Consider the following 22,711-nt stretch of genomic DNA (forward strand, 5'->3'; position numbering starts at 1 on the left):
GCTGCTGGAATGGCCTTGGGTCATCCAGAGCTCTGTTATGTGGGAGAACCGGGTTTGATTCCCCCCTCCTCCACTTGCAGCTGCTGGAATGGCCTTGGGTCAGCCAGAGCTCTCTTATGTGGGAGAACCGGGTTTGATTCCCCACTCCTCCACTTGCACCTGCTGGAATGGCCTTGGGTCAGCCATAGCTCTCTTATCTGGGAGAACCGGGTTTGATTCCCCACTCCTCCACTTGCACCTGCTGGAATGGCCTTGGGTCAGCCATAGCTCTCTTATCTGGGAGAACCGGGTTTGGTTCCCCCTCCTCCACTTGCAGCTGCTGGAATGGCCTTGGGTCAGCCAGAGCTCTCTTATGTGGGAGAACCGGGTTTGATTCCCCACTCCTCCACTTGCACCTGCTGGAATGGCCTTGGGTCAGCCAGAGCTCTCTTATCTGGAAGAACCGGGTTTGATTCCCCACTCCTGCACTTGCACCTGCTGGATAGGCCTTGGGTCAGCCAGAGCTCTCTTATCTGGAAGAACCGGGTTTGATTCCCCATTCCTCCACTTGCACCTGCTGGATTGGCCTTGGGTCAGCCAGAGCTGTCTTATGTGGGAGAACCGGGTTTGATTCCCCACTCCTCCACTTGCACCTGCTGGAATGGCCTTGGGTCAGCCAGAGCTCTCTTATGTGGGAGAACCGGGTTTGATTCCCCACTCCTCCACTTGCACCTGCTGGAATATCCTTGGGTCAGCCAGAGCTCTCTTATCTGGGAGAACTGGGTTTGATTCCCCCCTCCTCCACTTGCACCTGCTGGAATGGCCTTGGGTCAGCCAGAGCTCTCTTATCTGGAAGAACCGGGTTTGATTCCCCGCTCCTCCACTTGCAGCTGCTGGAATGGCCTTGGGTCAGCCAAAGCTCTCTTATCTGGGAGAACCGGGTTTGATTCCCCCCTCCTCCACTTGCAGCTGCTGGAATGGCCTTGGGTCATCCAGAGCTCTGTTATGTGGGAGAACCGGGTTTGATTCCCCCCTCCTCCACTTGCAGCTGCTGGAATGGCCTTGGGTCAGCCAGAGCTCTCTTATGTGGGAGAACCGGGTTTGATTCCCCACTCCTCCACTTGCACCTGCTGGAATGGCCTTGGGTCAGCCATAGCTCTCTTATCTGGGAGAACCGGGTTTGATTCCCCACTCCTCCACTTGCACCTGCTGGAATGGCCTTGGGTCAGCCAGAGCTCTCTTATCTGGGAGAACCGGGTTTGATTCCCCCCTCCTCCACTTGCAGCTGCTGGAATGGCCTTGGGTCAGCCAGAGCTCTCTTATGTGGGAGAACCGGGTTTGATTCCCCACTCCTTCACTTGCACCTGCTGGAATGGCCTTGGGTCAGCCAGAGCTCTCTTATCTGGAAGAACCGGGTTTGATTCCCCACTCCTCCACTTGCACCTGCTGGATAGGCCTTGGGTCAGCCAGAGCTCTCTTATCTGGAAGAACCGGGTTTGATTCCCCATTCCTCCACTTGCACCTGCTGGATTGGCCTTGGGTCAGCCAGAGCTCTCTTATGTGGGAGAACCGGGTTTGATTCCCCACTCCTCCACTTGCACCTGCTGGAATGGCCTTGGGTCATCCAGAGCTCTCTTATGTGGGAGAACCGGGTTTGATTCCCCACTCCTCCACTTGCACCTGCTGGAATATCCTTGGGTCAGCCAGAGCTCTCTTATCTGGGAGAACCGGGTTTGATTCCCCCCTCCTCCACTTGCAGCTGCTGGAATGGCCTTGGGTCAGCCAGAGCTCTCTTATCTGGAAGAACCGGGTTTGATTCCCCGCTCCTCCACTTGCAGCTGCTGGAATGGCCTTGGGTCAGCCAAAGCTCTGTTATCTGGGAGAACCGGGTTTGATTCCCCCCTCCTCCACTTGCAGCTGCTGGAATGGCCTTGGGTCATTCCGAGCTCTCTTATGTGGGAGAACCGGGTTTGATTCCCCCCTCCTCCACTTGCAGCTGCTGGAATGGCCTTGGGTCAGCCAGAGCTCTCTTATGTGGGAGAACCGGGTTTGATTCCGCACTCCTCCACTTGCACCTGCTGGAATGGCCTTGGGTCAGCCATAGCTCTCTTATCTGGGAGAACCGGGTTTGATTCCCCACTCCTCCACTTGCACCTGCTGGAATGGCCTTGGGTCAGCCAGAGCTCTCTTATGTGGGTGAACCGGGTTTGATTCCCCCCTCCTCCACTTGCAGCTGCTGGAATGGCCTTGGGTCAGCCAGAGCTCTCTTATGTGGGAGAACCGGGTTTGATTCCCCACTCCTCCACTTGCACCTGCTGGAATGGCCTTGGGTCAGCCAGAGCTCTCTTATCTGGAAGAACCGGGTTTGATTCCCCACTCCTCCACTTGCACCTGCTGGATTGGCCTTGGGTCAGCCAGAGCTCTCTTATCTGGAAGAACCGGGTTTGATTCCCCACTCCTCCACTTGCAGCTGCTGGAATGGCCTTGGGTCAGCCAGAGCTCTCTTATGTGGGAGAACCGGGTTTGATTCCCCCCTCCTCCACTTGCAGCTGCTGGAATGGCCTTGGGTCAGCCAGAGCTCTCTTATGTGGGAGAACCGGGTTTGATTCCCCACTCCTCCACTTGCAGCTGCTGGAATGGCCTTGGGTCAGCCAGAGCTCTCTTATGTGGGAGAACCGGGTTTGATTCCCCACTCCTCCACTTGCACCTGCTGGAATGGCCTTGGGTCAGCCAGAGCTCTTGTAGGAGTTGTCCTTGAAAGGGCAGCTTCTGTCAGAGCTCTCTCAGCCTCACCCTCCTCACAGGGTGTCTGCTGTGAGGGCAGAAGATATAGGGCAGGGGTGGGGAACCTCCATCCCGAGGGCCGTATACGGCCCTCACGGTCACTTGGTGTGGCCGTCGGGGACTGCTGCACTGAAGCGAGCCATGTGGCAGCCTCCCTGGGGCCTGGCTGGCCAGCGAGCATCGTGGGGCCCAGCCGCTCTGTGCAGCAGCCTCCCCAAGACTAGGCAGGGATCACAGGGCCCAGTTGTACTGTGCGGAAGCCTCCCTGGGGCTTGGCGGGTCTACCAGAATCGCTGCAGGGCCTGGAAAAGTTACTGTCACAGTTCAGTTTGTACTCAGTTATCCCAGATGGTGCGACCTAATATGCTGATGAGTGTGTGACCTAATATGCTAATATTAGGGGATGTGGTCTAATATGATCGCAGAGTTCCTACTGGGGTTTTTCTACAAAAAAACCCTGGATCTATGCATTTGACTAGGGCGGCAGGGCTGGGGGGGGCAGGGGGGGGGCGCGAGCGTGCGCACGCCAGATTAGGCGCTCCCCAGATGACTTCAAATAGAAGAACAATTATTTGCATTAATTTTGCTGGCCTGAATCATTCTTCCTCCGCGCAGCACTGTTTTTTAAGCTGATAGTTTTTTATGGCCCGCGAATGATGTTATAAATATCCACATGGCCCTTGGCAGAAAAAAGATTCCCCACTCCTGACATAGGAGATTGTGAGCCGCTCTGAGACTCTGATTTAGAGAGTATAAATCTGCGGTGGTGTTCTTGTTGTTGTCCGGGTCACACCAGCAAGTCAGGAGGCTCTTGCAGAGGGGAGGGGGCCACCACCGAAAAGGCTCATATACAGATCAAGTGGGAAGCCCGAGGCGGCCGCCCAGTTGTCTATTTTGGTCTGCCAGGTGCTTCAAGGCATCCTAAGCTTGGTTGGGCACCCATAGATGGCTGCCTTCCATTTGTACCTGCTGGGGAATCAGCCCCTGGATCGCAGAGGACACCTGCGCCAGGCTTTCTTGCAGCCCAATCCCATCTCCCGTTCGGTGAGGTTCCCAGTCTGTTAGCATCTGAATTAGTCCTCGGCTAAAAGACACTTCGATAAGCCAGAGATGAGACTAAGATAAACTGCTTGCCCTCCAGTAGAATAAATATTTCAAATAAAATCAACCCCAGGCAGTCCAGTGAAACAGCTATTGATCCCTGAGAGCCTGAACTTAAACCCGATGAATATTCCAAGGATCAGCCCTCGGCGTCCGCCCTAAATGCTGATCAATATGCAATTACTTCTCCCCCGAAAAGAGTTCTCAAGTTCTCCAGCCAAAACGTGAACTTTGTTTTTTCGCCTTTTATTATTTTGACTCGCCAAGGTGAAGGAGAGTTGGAACGAGGGAGGCCTAGGAGGGGGGGGGGGTGGGACGCAGAGAGGTGACTTTTAACAAATGTTAAAATATTTATGTTCTTCTCCTTGGACTTTTCCCCCCAGCGGTCTGCTGTGCTGAGCTAAAAGATAACCTGCAATGTGTTATCTTCTAATCCCTTCGAGAGAGCGGGTGCTTCAAACTCGTGATCTCATTAGGCACGTAAAGGGATCCTACCATTGCAACCATGATGGAGAGCTGCGATATAATAGGGAAGGAAGATCAAGATGGGTCGCCCCGTTGTTCTGTCTGCAGCGCTAAAAAAGAGCCAGAGACCAAGAGCCCCTTAAAGATGAACAGAATTTGTGGCGAAGAGGGCTTTTCGTGAGTCATTGTGAGCGGTGACTCATGAAAGCTCACCCCAGCCGCAAATGGTGCTTCTGGACTCTTTTCTACTAATAGGGAAGGAAGTCTGGACTTGGCTTTGCAGGGAGATTATTGTAGAACTGTTGCCTGAGAGCCAGTCTCAGAACCGTTGACTGAGAGCCAATCTGGTGTAGTGGTTAAGCGTGTGGACTCTTTATCTGGCAGAACCGGGTTTGATTCCCCACTCCTCCACTTGCACCTGCTGGAATGGCCTTGGGTCAGTCACAGCTCTCGCAGAGTTGTCCTTGAAGGGGCAGCTGCTGGGAGAGTCCTCTCAGCCCCACCCACCTCACAGGGTGTCTGTTGTGGGGGGAAAAAGATATAGGAGATTGTAAGCCGCTGAGTCTCTGATTCAGAGAGAAGGGTGGGGTATAAATCCGCAGTTTTCTTATCTGGGAGAACCGGGCTTGATTCCCCACTCCCCCACTTGCAACGGCAGGAATGGCCTTGGGTCAGCCATAGCTCTGGCAGAGGTTGTCCTTGAAAGGGCAGCTGCTGGGAGAGCCCTCTCCAGCCCCACCCACCTCACAGGGTGTCTGTTGCGGGGGAGGAAGATAAAGGAGATTGTAAGCTGCTCTGAGTCTCTGATTCACAGAGAAGGGTGGGGTATAAATCTGCAGTTCTTCATATATGCTATTGCTGTATTATGCAAAGATTGTGCGTGAGTTGTATGTAACACTATTGGAATTTTGTTGGACTACATTTTTTTGGTGCATAGTGGGTTTTTTTCTTCATTTGTCACACTGTGTTTTCCTGCTTTCTTACTGTTCAGCTGCAGGGCCGGAATAGCAATTAGGCCAAGTAGACACTGGCCTAAGGGCCCCCGCACCTTTAGGGCCCCCGGGCTGGCTTTTCCCCGTGGTTCCCACCCTCCAGCTTGCAGCCCTCGGAGGCTGCACATCCAGCCAGCAACTGAGCCGCTCTCTGCCCGATTTGCCTGGTGCAGCAGCTACTAGCATCATCGGCAAGTTTGCCTTTCTCTGCCTCTCCCCCGCAGCTTAGTGAAAGGAGCTTTTGGGGGCCATGGGTGGTGGGGCAGGAGCTCCGACTCTGAGATAATTTGCAAGGGGGCCCCCAGTATTTTGACCGCCTAGGGGCCTCCACAGGGTTTAATCCGGCATTATTCAGCTGTAAGCCTGCTTTGGTACTTTCGGCTTCGTTTCAAGTCATCACTGTTCAGATATAGAAGAAGAAGACTGCAGATTTATGCCCCGCCCTTCTCTCTGAATCAGAGACTCAGAGCAGCTTACAATCTCCTTTATCTTCTTCCCCCACAACAGACACCCTGTGAGGTGGTTGGGGCTGAGAGAGCTCTGACAGAAGCTGCCCTTTCAAGGACAACGCCTGCGAGAGCTGTGGCTGACCCAAGGCCATTCCAGCAGGTGCAAGTGGGGGAGTGGGGAAGAAGAAGAATTGCAGGTTTATACCCCGCCCTTCTCCCTGAATCAGAGACTCAGAGCAGCTTACAATCTCCTGTATCTTCTCTCCCCCACAACAGACACCCTGTGAGGTGGTTGGGGCTGAAAGAGCTCTGACAGAAGCTGCCCTTTCAAGGACAACGCCTGCGAGAGCTGTGGCTGACCCAAGGCCATTCCAGCAGGTGCAAGTGGAGGAGTGGGGAAGAAGAAGAATTGCAGGTTTATACCCCGCCCTTCTCCCTGAATCAGAGACTCAGAGCAGCTTACAATCTCCTGTATCTTCTCTCCCCCACAACAGACACCCTGTGAGGTGGTTGGGGCTGAGAGAGCTCTGACAGAAGCTGCCCTTTCAAGGACAACGCCTGCGAGAGCTGTGGCTGACCCAAGGCCATTCCAGCAGGTGCAAGTGGAGGAGTGGGGAAGACGAAGAATTGCAGGTTTATACCCCGCCCTTCTCCCTGAATCAGAGACTCAGAGCAGCTTACAATCTCCTGTATCTTCTCTCCCTCACAACAGACACCCTGTGATGTGGTTGGGGTTGAGAGAGCTCTGACAGAAGCTGCCCTTTCAAGGACAACTCCTGCGAGAGCTGTGGCTGACCCAAGGCCATTCCAGGAGGTGCAAGTGGAGGAAGTGGGGAATCAAACCCGGTTCTCCCAGATAAAGAGGCCGCACACTTCACCACTGCACCAAACTGGCTCTCAAAGTTAAGGGACGTGTTTTGGATTGGCTTAAATTGTTCCTTGTGTGCAGAATTCCAAGGGTTGCTGTCAAGGACAGGCGTTCCTTGGTGCGGGACTTGTCTTGTGAGTTCCTCAAAACTCAGTCTTACACACCATGCTGTTTTAATCTCTTTGTAAAGCACCTAAGGAGCCATCATTCGTGGCAAGGTAAAGGACCGTTCCGGCTTTGTTTGCTTGCAAGGGACTCCCGGTGGAAGCTGTGCCTTTCTCTTTGCGTTGTGTTGGAAGGAGCCGCGGCTGGTTCAGAAGAGGCAGCCAAGATTCTTTCTCTCCCGCTCTCCCTCTGCCTCTGCTCTTTCCCCCTGCCTGTGTTCCAGTTCGAGCATCCCCGTGGCTGGTCTTTCAGTTCCACGCCCCTTGAACAAATCGGGAGTTATGCTCCGCTGAATGCGTCCGCCATCAGGCACCCGCGTCGCGCACCCCTCTGGTTGGCGTGGACTACAGACATGTCCACAGCAGTGTTTCGGAGGAGCGTTTTGCAAGGGCGGCTGTTGCGTTCCTTCATGCACCTGCCGTTGGCAGCGGCCAAGAAACAGCAGAAGATACTACTGGATTTGCTTTGCCTCGAAGCAGTTCTGCGTTTGCAGGCTAAAGCCGACCTCGGATACTGGCGTGGGTGCCATAGGCAGGAAAGGAAAGCCACTGGAATGTAAGGAGCCGGGTGAGGATCCTTTTGAAACCCCGTGTGTTGAGGCAGCCTGGTGTAATAATAATAATAATAATTTTTTATTTGTATCCCGCCCTCCCCGCCGAGGCAGGCTCAGGGTGTAGTGGTTAAGAGCAGGGGACTCCCATCTAGGGAGCCGAGTTGGATTCCTCACTCCTCCACGTGCAGCCATCGGGGTGACCTTGGGCCAATCAGAGTTCTCTCAGCTCCATCTGCCGCACAAGGTGTCCGCTGTGGGGAGAGAAAGGGAAGGGTGATTGTAAGGTGCTTTGAGACTCTGAGCGAAGAAAACCAGGGCTTAAAACTAACTCTTCCCTCACCACCTCCTCCACCACCACCCTCTTCTGAGAACTGTAGTTATGGCCATAGGAATAAGCAGCATTAAAAGCGGACTAGGTAGGTTTATACTAAGAGCCCCGTGGTGCCGAGTGGAGAGCCAGTTTGGTGTAGTGGTTAAGTGTGGGGACTCTTATCTGGGAGAACCGGGTTGGATTCCCCACTCCTCCACTTGCACCTGCTGGAATGGCCTTGGGTCAGCCATAGCTCTGGCAGAGGTTGTCCTTGAAAGGGCAGCTGCTGTGAGAGCCCTCTCCAGCCCCACCCACCTCACAGGGTGTCTGTCATGGGGGGAGAATAGTAATAATAAATTTTATTTATATCTCGCCCTCCCCGCCGAAGCAGGCTCAGGGCAGCTAACAGGACATGGTATATACCATGATTATTATATAAACCAATTGTAAAATACGGTTAATAAATACATTTAAAAACAGTTACATAAAATTTTTAAAACTACAACAAGTTAAGGTGCTTATTCCAAGAGAAGATAATGGAGATTGTAAACCGCTCTGAGTCTCTGATTCAGAGAGAAGGGCGGGGTATAAATATGCAGTTCTTCTTCTAAAGCTGCAGTACTGCAGTCCTAAGCTCTGCTCACAACCTGAGTTCGATCCCTGTGGAAGCTAGGTTCATAAGAACATAAGAGAAACCATGTTGGATCAGGCCAGTGGCCCCTCCAGTCCAACGCTCTGTGTCATAGAAGAACGTAAAAGAAGCCATGTTGGATCAGGCCAATGGCCCATCCAGTCCAACACTCTGTGTCACACAGCGGCCAAATATATATATATATATATATATATATGCACACACACACGCACACACACACACTGTGGCTAATAGCCACTGATGGACCTCTGCTCCATATTTTTATCTAACCCCCTCTTGAAGGTGGCTATGCTTGTAGCCGCCACCACCTCCTGTGGCAGTGAATTCCACATGTTAATCACCCTTTGGGTGAAGAAGAACTTCCTTTTATCCGTTTTAACCTGACTGCTCAGCAATTTCATCGAATGCCCACGAGTTCTTGTATTGTGAGAAAGGGAGAAAAGTACTTCTTTCTCTACTTTCTCCATCCCATGCATTATCTTGTAAACCTCTCTCATGTCACCCCGCAGTCGACATTTCTCCAACCTAAAGAGCCCCAAGCGTTTCAACCTTTCTTCATAGGGAAAGGTTCAGGTAGCCAGGTCCAGGTTGACTCAGCCTTCCATCCTTCCGAGGTCGGTCAAATGAGTCTCCAGCTTGCTGGAGGGAAAGTGGAGATGTGTGGGGAAGGCAATGGCAAACCACCCCGTAAAAAGTCTGCTGCGAAAACATCCTGCTGTGACTCAATGCTTGCACAGGGGACTACCTTGACCTTTTACTTTACCTATTAATGACTTCTGTGGCACAATGACTAAGGGAACCTCCATATTCAGAGGCACTTAACTTCTGAATCTTGGAGCCAGGAGGCAACATTAGGGAAAGGCCTTCGCCTCCCTGCTCTGCTATTGGCTGTCAAGAGGAACTGGTTGGCCACAATGTAAGACAGGAGGCTGGACTAGGTGGACCCTCCCTGGTCTGATCCAGCAGGGCTCTTCTGATGTTCTTCTAAGGGGAAGGCCTCAGCCTCTCTGTCCTGTTGTTGGCCCTCCAGAGGAACTGGTTGGCCACTGTGTGAGACAGGAGGCTGGACGAGATGGACCCTCCCTGGTCTGACCCAGCAGGGCTCTTCTGATGCTCTTCTAAGGGGAAGGCCTCAGCTTCTCTGTCCTGTTGTTGGCCCTCCAGAGGAACTGGTTGGCCACTGTGTGAGACAGGAGGCTGGACTAGATGGACCCTCCCTGGTCTGATCCAGCAGGGCTCTTCTGATGTTCTTCTAAGGGGAAGGCCTCAGCCTCTCTGCCCTGTTGTTGGCCCTCCAGAGGAACTCGTTGGCCACTGTGTGAGACAGGAGGCTGGACTAGATGGACCCTCACTGGTCTGATCCAGCAGGGCTCTTCTGATGCTCTTTTCAGGGGAAGGCCTCAGCCTCTCTGCCCTGTTGTTGGCCCTCCAGAGGAGCTGGCTGGCCCCTGTGTGAGACAGGAGGCTGGACTAGATGGACCCTCCCTGGTCTGACCCTGCAGGGCTCTTCTGATGTTCTTCTCGGGGGAAGGCCTCAGCCTCTCTGCCCTGTTGTTGGCCCTCCAGAGGAACTGGCTGACCACAGAGTGAGACAGGAGGCTGGACTAGATGGACCCTCACTGGTCTGATCCAGCAGGGCTCTTCTGATGTTCTTCTGAAGGCCTTGGCCTCTCTGCCCTGCTGTTGGCCCTCCAGAGGAATTGGCTGGCCACTGTCTGAGACAGGAAAAATCCTGCATTTAGGTAGGAAAAATCCAATGCATTGATCTAGGGGTCTTAGTGGATCATATGCTGAACATGAGTCAGGCAAATGCAATTTTGGGCTGTATCAGCAGAAGTCTAGCGTCCAGATCACGTGATGTGATGGTATCTCTTTCCTCTGCTCTAGTAGGACCTCACCTGGAGTATTGTATTCAGTTTTGGGCACCACATTTTTAAGAAGGATCTAGACAAGCTGGAATGGGTCCAGAGGAGGGCGACAAAGATAGTTTGGGGTCTGGAGACCAAGTCCTATGAGGAAAGGTTGGAGGAGCTGGGGATGTTTAGCCTGGAGATGAGGCGGCTGAGAGGTGATAGGATCACCATCTTCAAGTACTTGAAGGGCTGTCATATAGAGGATGGTGTGGAATTGTTTTTTGTGGCCCCGGAAGGTAGGACCAGAACCAATGGGCTGAAATTAAATCAAAAGAGATTCCGGCTCAACATTAGGACGAACTTCCTGACCGTTAGAGCGGTTCCTCAGTGGAACAGGCTTTCTCGGGAGGTGGTGGGTTCTCCTTCCTTGGAGGTTTTTCAGCAGAGGCTAGATGGCCATCTGACAGCAATGAAGATCCTGTGAATTTAGGGGGAAGTGTTTCTGAGTTTCCTGCGTTGTTCAGGGGGTTGGACTAGGTGACCCTAGAGATCCCTTCCAACTCTATGATTCTATGACCCTCCCTGGTCTGACCCAGCAGGGTTCTTCTGATGTTCTTCTCAGGGGAAGGCCTCAGCCTCTCTGCCCTGTTGTTGGTCCTCCAGAGGAACTGGTTGATCCCTTTGTGAGACAGGATGCTGGACTAGATGGACCCTCCCTGGTCTGTTCCAGCAGGACTCTTCTTCTGTTTTTATGACTATGAAATGGGTAGACGTCAGTTCTTGTGCTTCTAAGTTCTGGTCATACTCTGGAGACACATGACGGGCAGTGTGCTGATTGTGTGCTTCCAGGTATGCATCTCTTGTTTTTTGCTAAATGGTGCTCAGTACACACCTAGAGTGGCCACGCCCACTGTGTGACAGCCCAAATTGGGTTTCGGTAGTGGAGTCAGTTGACAGTGAAAGTGGGAGAATGGCCTTCCCTTGGGGGCTTCCAAGAAGGCCTGGGAGACATCTTCTTGGAAATGTTTGCAGCTTCAAGAGGGGATTGGATCAGTATATGGAGCAGAAGTCCATCAGTGGCTATTAGCCACAGCGTATTGTTGGAACTCTCTGTCTGGGGCAGTGATGCTCTGTATTCTTGGTGCTTGGGGGGGCACAGTGGGAGGGCTTCTTGCTCCACTGGTGGACCTCTTGATGGCACTTGGGTTGTTGTTGTTTTTTGGCCACTGTGTGACACAGAGTGTTGGACTGGATGGGCCATTGGCCTGATCCAACATGGCTTCTCTTATGTTCTTATCTCTGGGCAGTGATGCTCTGTATTCTTGGTGTTTGGGGGGGCAACAGTGGGAGGGCTTCTAGTGTCCTGGTTCCACTGATGGATCTCCTGATGGCACTTAAGTTTTTTGGCCACTGTGTGACACAGAGTCTTGGTCTGGATTGGCCATTGGCCTGATCCAACATGGCTTATGCTCTTACGTTCTCTTATGTTTGGGGTGCAGCTTCTGGACCCTTCCTAGTTTGATGATTACAGAGGGGAAGGAGTGAGCCTAAACCGAATCCTGCTGGATTGTGGGGACTCTCCTGGCACAGGGCAGAGATCTTTTGCAACTGCTGAGTTCCTGAAAGACAAGGCGTGTTCAGAGTTGAAAGGGGAAGAGGCTGGTTCTTTGTTGATTAGGATGGTGGGCGGGGGAGCCAGTCCTTTCCCCACCTGTTGGCAAAATGGAGAAGAGACTTGGCGGTGACGCCTGACAGCTCTACGCACATCCCAAGTGCCCGACGTCCCTTTGCACCAGAGTTCCGTGCCGGTTAGCCTGGCGACGGAGTCCATCCCCCACCTTCCTTGCGCAAACACATTCCCTCTTTAGATCAAGGCTGTTTGAGCAGCGTGGGCTGAGAGGTGCTTGTTCCGCTCCATAATCCTCTCCTCCTGACTGCAGTTGAAAAGGCAAAGTCTTTTTAACCCCAAAAGAGATCCTCTTCTCGGTAATTATTCAGGAGTGTCGTGTGCCCGCTTCTGTCTGGGCTGGTCCTCCAGGGGTCTGTTTTCCTTTTTAGTTTATATGCCAGAGAAGTAAGAATGGAAAGTTTTGGAAATGTTGAGGCCGCGTGAAGACTATGCCCCCCTTTTTGGAGAGAGTAGTGGCAATGGACATTTTTTGGGGGAAATCTTAAATATATGCAGTACTTCAGAGGTGTCAAAATCAGGCCCCCAGTGGGCTCCAGAGGCCCCCAAGCGACTGGCTGCCGTCTGCTTCCTCCCCCGTCTCTCTTGCTTCCTTCTGCATCACAGCTTGCTTTGCAAGGTTTGCTCAATCGCACAGCAGAGCTACAGAGCAAAGCCTCTGAGAGCCAGTTTGGTGTAGTGGTTAAGTGTGCGGACTCTTATCTGGGAGAACCGGGTTTGATTCCCCACTTCTCCACTTGCACCTGCTGGAATGGCCTTGGGTCAGCCATAGCTCTGGCAGAGGTTGTCCTTGAAAGGGCAGCTGCCGTGAGAGCCCTCTCAGCCCCACCCACCTCACAGGGTGTCTGTTGTGGGGGGAGAAGATATGGGAGATTGTAAGCCGCTCTGAGTCTCTAATTCAGGGAGAAGGGCGGGGTATAAATCTGCAGTTCTTCTTCTTCTCTCCATTGGCTGAAGCTCCTCCCTTGGGGAGGAAGTGGGGGAGGCAGAATTTGCTTTCCAAAGCTCATTCAATCGCACAGCAGAGCTACTGAGTCAAGCCTCTTCCTTCTATTGGCTGAGGCTCCTCTGGTCCCCTGGGGAAGGAAGGAAGGAAAGAGCCACGGTTTCCTTTGCCCAGTTCCCTGGATCCCATGGGAGAAATACAAAGAAAGCACACCTTTAAGACCAATGAATTGCTAAAGTTTTAAGCATAAGGTTTTTTTAAGGAAAAAAATCTTTAATTGTGTTTGTCTTTGTCTTTTATAAAGTTTATATCTCTGCTATTTATCTTAAATAGGTACACACAAGGCCTGACCCGACATTGGCCGGCCCGACAGGGTCTCATTTATGTCTGATTTGGCCCCCATAACATAATGGGTTTGACGCTCCTGCAGCATTTACTTTCCTGTCGACCCTAAATCTGCATTGAGCAGGCCTGTTTGGCCCCTTCCCGTTCTATGACTCTATTTAAAAACTTATGAGATACTATTTATAACACAGGTGTCAAACATGCGGCCCAAGGGCCAAATCAGGCCCCCAGAGGGCTCCTATCAGGCCCCCAAGCAACTCGCTGTTCTCTGCTTCCTTCTCCCTCTCCTGCTTCCTTCTGCATCGCAGCTTGCTTTGCCAGGCTTGCTCAATCGCGCAAGAGCTACAGGGCAAGGCTCCTCCTTTGGGGAGGAAGTGGGGGAAGGAGAGCTCGCTTTGCCAGGCTCTCTCAATTGCACAGCAGAGCTCCTGAGCCAAGCCTCTCTTTCTTCTGTTGGCTGAGGCTCAACAAGCCAGTGAGGTGTGTGAGGTGAGTCTGTGTGTCTGTGTTCTTTATAAAGTTTATATCTCGTCTGCTTGGCGTTTTATCTTATGACACGCATGGCCCAATCCGACAAGGTGAATATCCGACCCTCATAACAGCTTGAGTTTGACACCCTTGATTTATAACTTAACTATCAGATAACGCTGTACTATTTGGCATACGTATGCCATTTAAACGCGTAATGTCTTTGTTTTCAGTTAAGAAAAGTTGCAAGTATATTCAATATATGAGGAAGGGTTCCCTTGTTACCATCACACATTTCCCTATATTTGTTTCTTGCCGTTTGAAAGGTCGGAAAAAAACAAAACAAAAGAAGACTTGAAGGTAGAAAATACGTTTTGTAGTCAAGCAGAGAAGGCGTATTGTTTGGAGAGAAACGCTCTCCCACAGTAACAATCCGTAGGACTAGCAGCGTAATTGGAGATTAAATTAAACTTTATTACATTAAAATCACCAGACTCTTTAATAATGTATTATCATTAAACACACTGCAGCATAATAATTGCAAAAAAAAAAAAAAATTCTTGATAACGTTGCATTTCTACTGTAGGAATTGTCATTATCGAAAGCTGTAAATTGCCTGACATTAAAACAAAACAAAACAAAAAAATCATGCTACACTTTTAGAGTAAAACCTGGTTTTTCATTTCACTCATTCCTAAGGAGAAAAAGATTTACAGGTCTCCTCTTCCCCCAAATGTTCCTCCCAGTCCCCCTATTTTTCCACTTGGAGAATAAAAAATGCCCTTAGACTTTTTCATGCTATGCATTGTGTGTGTGTGTGGGGGGGGCAACCTTGCTTTAAGGAGCATTTGATGCCTCCTCTCCCTTGCTACACCGGAGCAGATCCTGCTGTGTTCCAATCCCCAGGTTCATAGAGCTCCTACAACTTAGCAGAGCCAAGCCCGTTGGAAAGTGTGCAAAATCCTACCTATGTTGGATTTACGGAAGGCATTCCTGACCTGCCCACCCCAAAGCAGTTTCCTCCTCTTTCTCTCCCTCTACTTCGGGGCTTTTTCTTTGTAGGAACTCATTTGCAGATTAGGCCACACCCCCTGACGTCACCATTGTTTTGCACAGGGCTTTTTTGGTAGGAAAAAGCCCAGCAGGAACTCATTTGCATATTAGGCCACACACCCTGACACCAAGCCAGCCAGGCCTGTGTTCCTGTGCGTTCCTGCTCAAAAATAAAGCCCCGCTCTACTTTCCCCCCCAGACCTGTAGCTGTTGCATAAGAACCCTTAAACATTATTAGTGAATTCTTATGGCTGTGAATGGGAAGTGCTTCTCCCTTGCTTTGTCCCTAATGCTACATTTCTTCCACCAGTTAGAAACGGGTCTCCTGGTTTGCCTAAGAGCCATAAAGCAACAAGCTTTCCTCCAGAATATTTTGCAGGCGTGTCGAACTAATTTGCTATGAGGCCAGATCTGACATAAACGGGACCTTGTCGGACCGGACCGTGTTAGGCCGGGCCATGTGTGTACCTCTTTAATATTAGGTAACAGAGATATAAACTTTATAAAAGACACAAACAAACACAATTAAAGACTGGGTCTAGAAGCCCTTCAACTTTGCCCCCCGTCCCCGAGCACCAAGAATATAGAGCATCACTGCCCCAGACAGTTCCAATAATATGCTGTGGCTAATAACCACTGATGGACCTCTGCTCCATATTTTTATCCAAACCCCTCTTGAAGCTGTCTATGCTTGTAGCCGCCACCACCTCCTGTGGCAGTGAATTCCACACTTTGGGTGAAGAAGGACTTCCTTTTATCCGTTTTAACCCGACTGCTCAGCAATTTCATTGAATGCCCACGAGTTCTTGTGAGAAAGGGAGAAAAGGACTTCTTTCTCTACTTTCTCCATCCCATGCATAATCTTGTAACATCATCTTCCTTCCCAGGGAGAAGAAGATCTCCAGGAGCAGTGCCTTGAAAGTGTTGGATCACGCCATGATTGGGCCGGAGGGAGCCGACAACTGCCACAAGTTTGTGGACATCCTGGGCCTGAGGACCATCTTCCCCCTCTTCATGAAGTCCCCCAAGAAAATCAAGAAAGTCGGCACCTCGGAGAAGGAGCACGAAGGTAGGACTGCCTCCCAGGAAACGGGCGCCCCTCAGAGGCCCCATTGACTTCAATGAAGGCCAGGAACTTTTCGGTCCGGGCCCCTACCTGGTGGAATGACCTCCTGTTGGAGATCCGGGCCCTGCGGGACTTATCTAAGTTTCGCAGGGCCTGCAAGATAGATCTCTGGAGATTGTGAGCCGCTCTGAGACTCCCACCTCCTGTGGCAGTGAATTCCACATGTTTCACCCTTTGGGTGAAGAAGTACTTCCTTTTATCCGTTTTAACGTGTCTGCTCAGCAATTTCATTGAATGGCCACGAGTTCTTGTATTGTGAGAAAGGGAGAAAAGGACTTCTTTCTCCATCCCATGCATTATCTTGTAAACCTCTATCATGTCACCCCTCAGTTGACGTTTCTCCAAGCTAAAGAGCCCCAAACGTTTCAACCTTTCTTCATAGGGAAAGTGTTCCAGCCCTTTAATCATTCTAGTTGCCCTTTTCTGGACTTTCTCCAATGCTATAATATCTTCTTCTTCCACCAGGCATTCAATGAAATTACTGAGCAGTCAGGTTAGAACAGATAAAAGGAGGTACTTCTTCACCCAAAGGGTGATTAACATGTGGAATTCACTGCCACAGGAGGTGGTGGTGGCTACAAGCATAGCCAGCTTCAAGAGGGGGTTAGATAAAAATATGGAGCAGAGGTCCATCAGTGGCTATTAGCCACAGTGTGTATATATATGTATATACTTTTTTGTATATATATATATATATTTTGACCACTGTGTGACACAGAGTGTTGGACTGGATGGGCCATTGACCTGATCCAACAGAGCTTCTCTCATGTCCTTATGATCTAGCGGGTGTCCTCTGAAGTCATCTCCTTCCCCCCCAGCACCCTACTATCAAGGTGCTCAATTTTTTGCTGAAAGCTTCCAGCCTGTATGCTGTTGTCTGGTTCGCTGCCGATTGCGCGGATTGTGGTCTTTTGATTTCACGTGATATTTTTGTACCTGTGATGCTGCTTAATTTGATGGGGTCCGTTTAATGCAGTTTTAATGTTGTAAGCCGCCCTGAACCCGCTTGCGGAATAGGACGGGGTATAAATTGAAAAATTAAAGTAAAGTAAATTAAAAAGCTTGGCTCATCGGAGCATTGTGCATCCCCCTGCCCCACCCCACCTGCCCTCCGCCGCGGCTCAGAATGCGTCAGCAGTCTTGCTCAGGCAGAGCACGCGCAAGGACGCTCTGCGACTCCGAGCCAGCCGAACTACCGGCGTGGTGCTTAATTAGCTCTTGCATATGCGAATGTGGGCCTGCCGTTTGAAGTTGCCTCTTTGATGCCAAACTCTTTTGAAAAGAGTAATGAGCCAACTGCAAATGTCACCTCCAAAGCAGTGTCTTTTTTCCTGGTTCCAAGCGCTGGAGTGTGACGTGAGCATCAGGCTTTGGCAGGCGCAAACTTCTTGCGGCCACCTTTCCTCCTCCCCTCGTTTTCCCCTCCGCCTGCCCTCTCCCTGGGTGGCTCTGTGTTTGGCAGTGATCCAGTCAACCTGATCTGAGGATTTGGGCACAAATCAGCCAGTATCATAATGCCCCTGTATAAATCGATGGGGCGGTCTCATTTGGAATACTGTGTACAATTCTGGTCACCGCACCTCAAAAAAGACACAGAGTGTTGGACTGGAGGGGCCATTGGCGTGATCCAACATGGCTTCTCTTATGTTCTTATGTGACACAGAGTGTTGGACTTGAGGGGCCACTGGCCTGATCCAACAGGGCTTCTCTTCTGTTCTTTTGTGACAGAATTTTGGACTGGAGGGGCCACTGGTCTGATCCAACAGGGCATCTCTTACGTTCTTATGTGACACAGAGTGTTGGACTGGATGGGCCACTGGCCTGATCCAACAGGGCTTCTCTTATGTTCTTATGTGACACAGAGTGTTGGACTGGAGGGGCCACTGGCCTGATCCAACAGGGCTTCTCTTATGTTCTTCTGTGACACAGAGTGTTGGACTGAAGGGGCCATTGGCCTGATCCAACATGGCTCCTGTTATGTTCTTATGTGACACAGAGTGTTGGACTGGAGGGCCCCCTGGCCTGATCCAACAGGGCTTCTCTTATGTTCTTCTGTGACACAGAGTGTTGGACTGAAGGGGCCACTGGCCTGATCCAACAGGGCTTCTCTTATATGATACAGAGTGCTGGACTGGAGGGGCCACTGGCCTGATCCAACAGGGCTTCTCTTATATTCTTATGTTCTTACCCTTCTGGCCCTTGAGGAAGTGGCTTGCTTTTGTCTTGAGCTGAGGGCTCTTTGCGGCAGGCAAAAGCTCCCCCCCCACTTTAAATCCCCAGGCCTGCTCTTCTAGAGGAAGAGCTCTTTGCTCCAGACGCAGAAGGCATTTAATTTCCTGTTAAATAAGTGGTGCTGTGCAGGACAGAGAAGAGATGCCAGCTGGAATTGGGCACTTCACGGAGAAGGCAGGGAAAGTAATGAGGTGTGAGCGTTTCAGGCATCAGTTTGGCCTGAGCCCACGTGGCACTGGAATAACTGCAGATACCGCCATCCCCCCCCCCCCCCGCCCCTGCTTCTCTCCACTTTATTTGTCTTATTTATTTGCATGTTGCCCTTTGACTAAGAGAGTCCCCGAGGAACCTTCCCCGGCGGTCTTCCTTGCCTCAAAACCTTGGCTGCGAGCGTCTCTGTTGTGTTTCTGTGTGTGTGTGTGCGGGGGGGGGGGGGGTTGTGCCTTCGTAGCACTCAGTAAATGAAAGCGAGGAGGGCTCAGCACCCAGTGAGGCCCCGCGCTTTCGCTCGACCTGCGCTGTGAAGCGAGGGCCATGCGTCTGCTTGCTGGCAAGCCCCACGGCGGGTGCTTCCACTGGGAGCCAAGGGCCAGGCGAGAGACGGGCTCAGCCAGGGGGTGTTTCCCTCCCCACATACGTGCCCATGGCGAGCTGGAGACAGAACGCTCACTCTTAGAGCCGCTAGCGTTAGAATTGTGCTGCGGCCGTTAGGAATTCAGCGATGTTCTATTAAGGAAAGTCGTGGGGTGGCAAGCCAGAAGGAGCCTTGGGGCTGCTGCAGGGACGCCTGGGTGGACTGAGAGGGGATAGGATCCCCATCTTCAAGTCCTTGAAACGCTGTCATACCGAGGATGGGGTGGAATTGTTTTCTGTGGCCCTGGAAGGTAGGACCAGAACCAACAGGTTGAAATTAAATCAGAAGAGTTTCTGGCTCAACATTAGGAAGAACTTCCTGACAGTTAGAGCGGTTCCTCAGTGGAACAGGCTTCCTCGGGAGGTGGTGGGCTCTCCTTCCTTGGAGGTTTTTAAACAGAGGCTAGATGGCCATCTGACAGCAGTGAAGATCCTGTGAATTTAGGGGGAGGTGTTTGTGAGTTTCCTGCATTGTGCAGGGGTTTGGACTAGATGACCCTGCAGGTCCCTTCCAACTCTAGGATTCTATGATTAAGAAGAACTTCCTGACCATTTGAGCGGTTCCTCAGTGGAACGGGCTTCCTTGGGAGGTGGTGGGCTCTCCTTCCTTGGAGGCTTTTAAGCAGAGGCTGGAGGACCATTTTACAGCAATGAAGGTCCTGTGGATTTAGGGGGAGGTGTTTGTGAGTTTCCTGCTTTGTGCAGGGGGTTAGACTAGATGACCCTGGCGGTCCCTTCCAGCTCTATGGAGTCTAAGTTCCCACAGCCTTCCTCCTCGGGAGGTGGTGGGCTCTCCTTCCTTGGAGGTTTTTAAACAGAGGCTGGATGGCCATCTGACAGCAATGAGGATCCTGTGAATTTAAAAAGGTAAAGGTAGGGGGAGGCGTTTGTGAGTTTCCTGCATTGCGCAGGTGGTTGGACTAGATGACCCTGGAGGTCCCTTCCAGCTCTGTGATTCTGTGGTTCTGTGACTCTGCCTCTGTGGGGGAAGGGGCTCTGGGGAGTGCAGGAGGGCATGTGGGGGGGGGGGGAGAAGGAGCACTCCTCTATACAGTCTTGCAAGGCCAACGTGCTCTGTTGAGGCATCTTGTGAAGCAATAGGGAATTGGTGTCAGGGTGGAATTGTGCCCAAAGCAACTGGGGGGAGAGGAGTTTGACTTTGGTGTGTTTCCTTTCCCCCCATGGTCTGAAACGCCACTGCAGTTTGGCTTCCGAAGGGGTTTTCTCCGTTCTGCATCGTCCTGTGTCTGTGATGTTGCCCACAACAGCTCATGTTAGCCCAGGGGTGGCCAGACTTGTTTAACTGAAGAGCCACACAGAAAAAAAGTCAGATGTTTGAGAGCTGCAATTTAAGAACATCAGATGTTTGAGCTGGAGGGAGGAAGGAAGGAAGGAAGGAAGGAAGGAAGGAAGGAAGGAAGGAAAATAGATGGGGAGGAGGGAGGGAGAGGCAGAAAGAAAGAGAGCCAGCCAGTTTGGTGTAGTGGTTAAGTGCACGGACTCTTATCTGGGAGAACCGGGTTTGATTCCCCAGTCCTCCACTTGCACCTGCTGGAATGGCCTTGGGTCAGCCATACCTCTCATAGGAGTTGTCCTTGAAAGAGCAGCTTCTGTTAGAGCTCTCTCAGCCCTACCCACCTCACAGGGTGTCTATTGTGGGGGGAGAAGATATAGGAGATTGTAAGCCACTCTGAGTCTCTGATTTAGAGAGAAGTCTGGGGTATAAATCTACTGTCTTCTTGAGAGCCAGTTTGATGTAGTGGTTAAGTGTGCGGACTCTTATCTGGGAGAATCGGGTTAGATTCCCCGTTCCTCCACTTGCAGCTGCTGGAATGGCCTTGGGTCAGCTATAGCTCTCATAGGAGTTGTCCTTGAAAGGGCAGCTTCTGGGAGAACTCTCTCAGCCCCACCTACCTCACAGGGTGTCTGTCGTGTGTGGGGGGAAGGTAAAGGAGATTGTGAGCTGCTCCGAGACTCTGAGATTCAGAGTATAGGGCGGGATATAAATCCAGTATAATCAACTTTAACGTTAAATGCATTCTCCAAGCAACCAGCTGACTCGGAGAGCCACACAAGATGTGTGAAACAGCCACAGTTTGGCCACCCCAGCGCTAGCCATTTCGAGAGGTCTGTTCTCGGCACCATTGGCATGCTGTTGTCTAAATGGCATAGGGTGCCTTTTTTGGTTTTGGTGGGCAGGCAGAGTTGGGGGCAGTATTCTTCATCTCTGGCTCCACAGTCGACTCTGTAAGGGTGTGGGATTACCTCCCCCCTCAGAGGCACCTATTAGAGAAGGTTTCCATAAACTGCTAATTGGTTGTTGTGGAATTCAAGCAAAGCGAACTGGGAATTTCCACATGGAATTCTGCCTCCGGCTATTCAGATGGTGTGATTCAAAATTCAGGCTCTGACATTTGAGTTTTAAACTCTGAGCTCACGGCTGAGGGCTCAGATTCAGTTTTGAACCTCTTCCGGGAGTTAGATTTGCTTTTGGGGAGAAAAAGATGGACAGCTTTTATGTTCAAATAGCAAACTTCCATTCTTTGAAATGCCAAATGCTCCCAAGAAAGAAGAAGGTGCACAGTATCCTGAGCTTTCTTTCTTAATGTTTAGGTGCGTTAATTAATTTGAATCTGTCTGCAGTAATGTTCAGATTTCGCGTATAACTGGAGCCAAGAGAAATCTGGTTTGCTGTTGGGTATGTATGCTTCGCTCGCTCTGTCCCTCAAGAATTGCGGTTGAACAAGATTTTGGATGTACACATGCTAGTGTGCGAGTTAACTGGGTTTACTTTCTCCCTTCGGTGTCTGATATACTAAGCCTGGATTAAGCTCTGGTTTGAGATCCTACTTAGCAAGGAGAAGAAGAAGCAGAAGATATTAGATTTATATCACGCCCTCCACTCTGAAGAGTCTCAGAGCGGCTCACAATCTCCTTTCCCTTCCTCCCCCACAACAGACAGCCTGTAACGTGGGTGGGGCTGGAGAGGGCTCTCACAGCAGCTGCCCTTTCAAGGACAACCTCTGCCAGAGCTCTGGCTGACCCAAGGCCGTTCCAGCAGGTGCAAGTGGAGGAGGGGGGAATCAAACCCGGTTCTCCCAGATAAGAGAGCTCTGGCTGACCCAAGGCCATTCCAGCAGGTTCAAGTGGAGGAGTGGGGAATCAAACCCGGTTCTCCCAGATAAGAGAGCTCTGGCTGACCCAAGGGCATTTCAGCAGCTGCAAGTGGAGGAGGGGGGAATCAAACCCGGTTCTCCCAGATAAGAGTCCGCGCACTTAACCACTACACCAAACTGGCGTAGGAGGAAATGTAATGCCCATTAACTGAACATCTGCATTTCTGTGCTGCTGATGTTTAACCTAGTTTTGTTGTTGCTGTTTACACTTGTCAGGGATCCTGCATGGAGCAGGGGGGGTTGTCTAGATAGCCTGAAGGGCCCCTTCCAACTCTATGATTCTTGGCACAGGGGAGAGGCCGGAAGGCAGGAAGTCATGGTAGAGAACTCACTGGAAATGTCAAGACAGTGTGCGATTCCAATAAAAAAGGCCAACGCCATGCTGGGAATTATTAGGAAGGGAATTGAAAACAAATCAGCCAGTATCATAATGCCCTTGTATAAATCGATGGTGTGGTCTCATTTGGAGTACTGTGTGCAGTTCTGGTCGCCGCACCTCAAAAAGGATATTATAGCATTGGAGAAAGTCCAGAAAAGGGCAACTAGAATGATTAAAGGGCTGGAACACTTTCCCTATGAAGAAAGGTTGAAACGCTTGGAGCGTTTGGAGAAACATCGACTGCGGGGTGACATGATAGAGGTTTACAAGATAATGCATGGGATGGAGAAAGTAGAGAAAGAAGTACTTTTCTCCCTTTCTCACAATACAAGAACTCGTGGGCATTCAATGAAATTGCTGAGCAGTCAGGTTAGAATGGATAAAAGGAAGTCCTTCTTCACCCAAAGGGTGATTAACATGTGGAATTCACTGCCACAGGAGGTGGTGATGGCGGCTACAAGCATAGACAGCTTCAAGAGGGGTTTGGATAAAAAT

At 51.0% G+C, this 22,711-nt stretch overlaps 1 protein-coding gene across 1 annotated transcript in view; it reads left to right on the forward strand.

Annotated features, from left to right (window-relative positions):
* Positions 1–22,711, forward strand: part of CTNNBL1 (catenin beta like 1) — a 220,157-nt gene that overhangs the window by 121,353 nt on the left and 76,093 nt on the right. The window contains exon 11 of the mRNA XM_060263887.1: positions 15,558–15,739. Within this exon, the coding sequence (XP_060119870.1) occupies positions 15,558–15,739 (182 nt within the window). The remainder of the gene's footprint in view (positions 1–15,557; positions 15,740–22,711) is intronic.

The sequence above is a fragment of the Heteronotia binoei genome, chromosome 2, assembly GCF_032191835.1.
Source record: "Heteronotia binoei isolate CCM8104 ecotype False Entrance Well chromosome 2, APGP_CSIRO_Hbin_v1, whole genome shotgun sequence".
Classification (NCBI taxonomy): domain Eukaryota; kingdom Metazoa; phylum Chordata; class Lepidosauria; order Squamata; family Gekkonidae; genus Heteronotia; species Heteronotia binoei.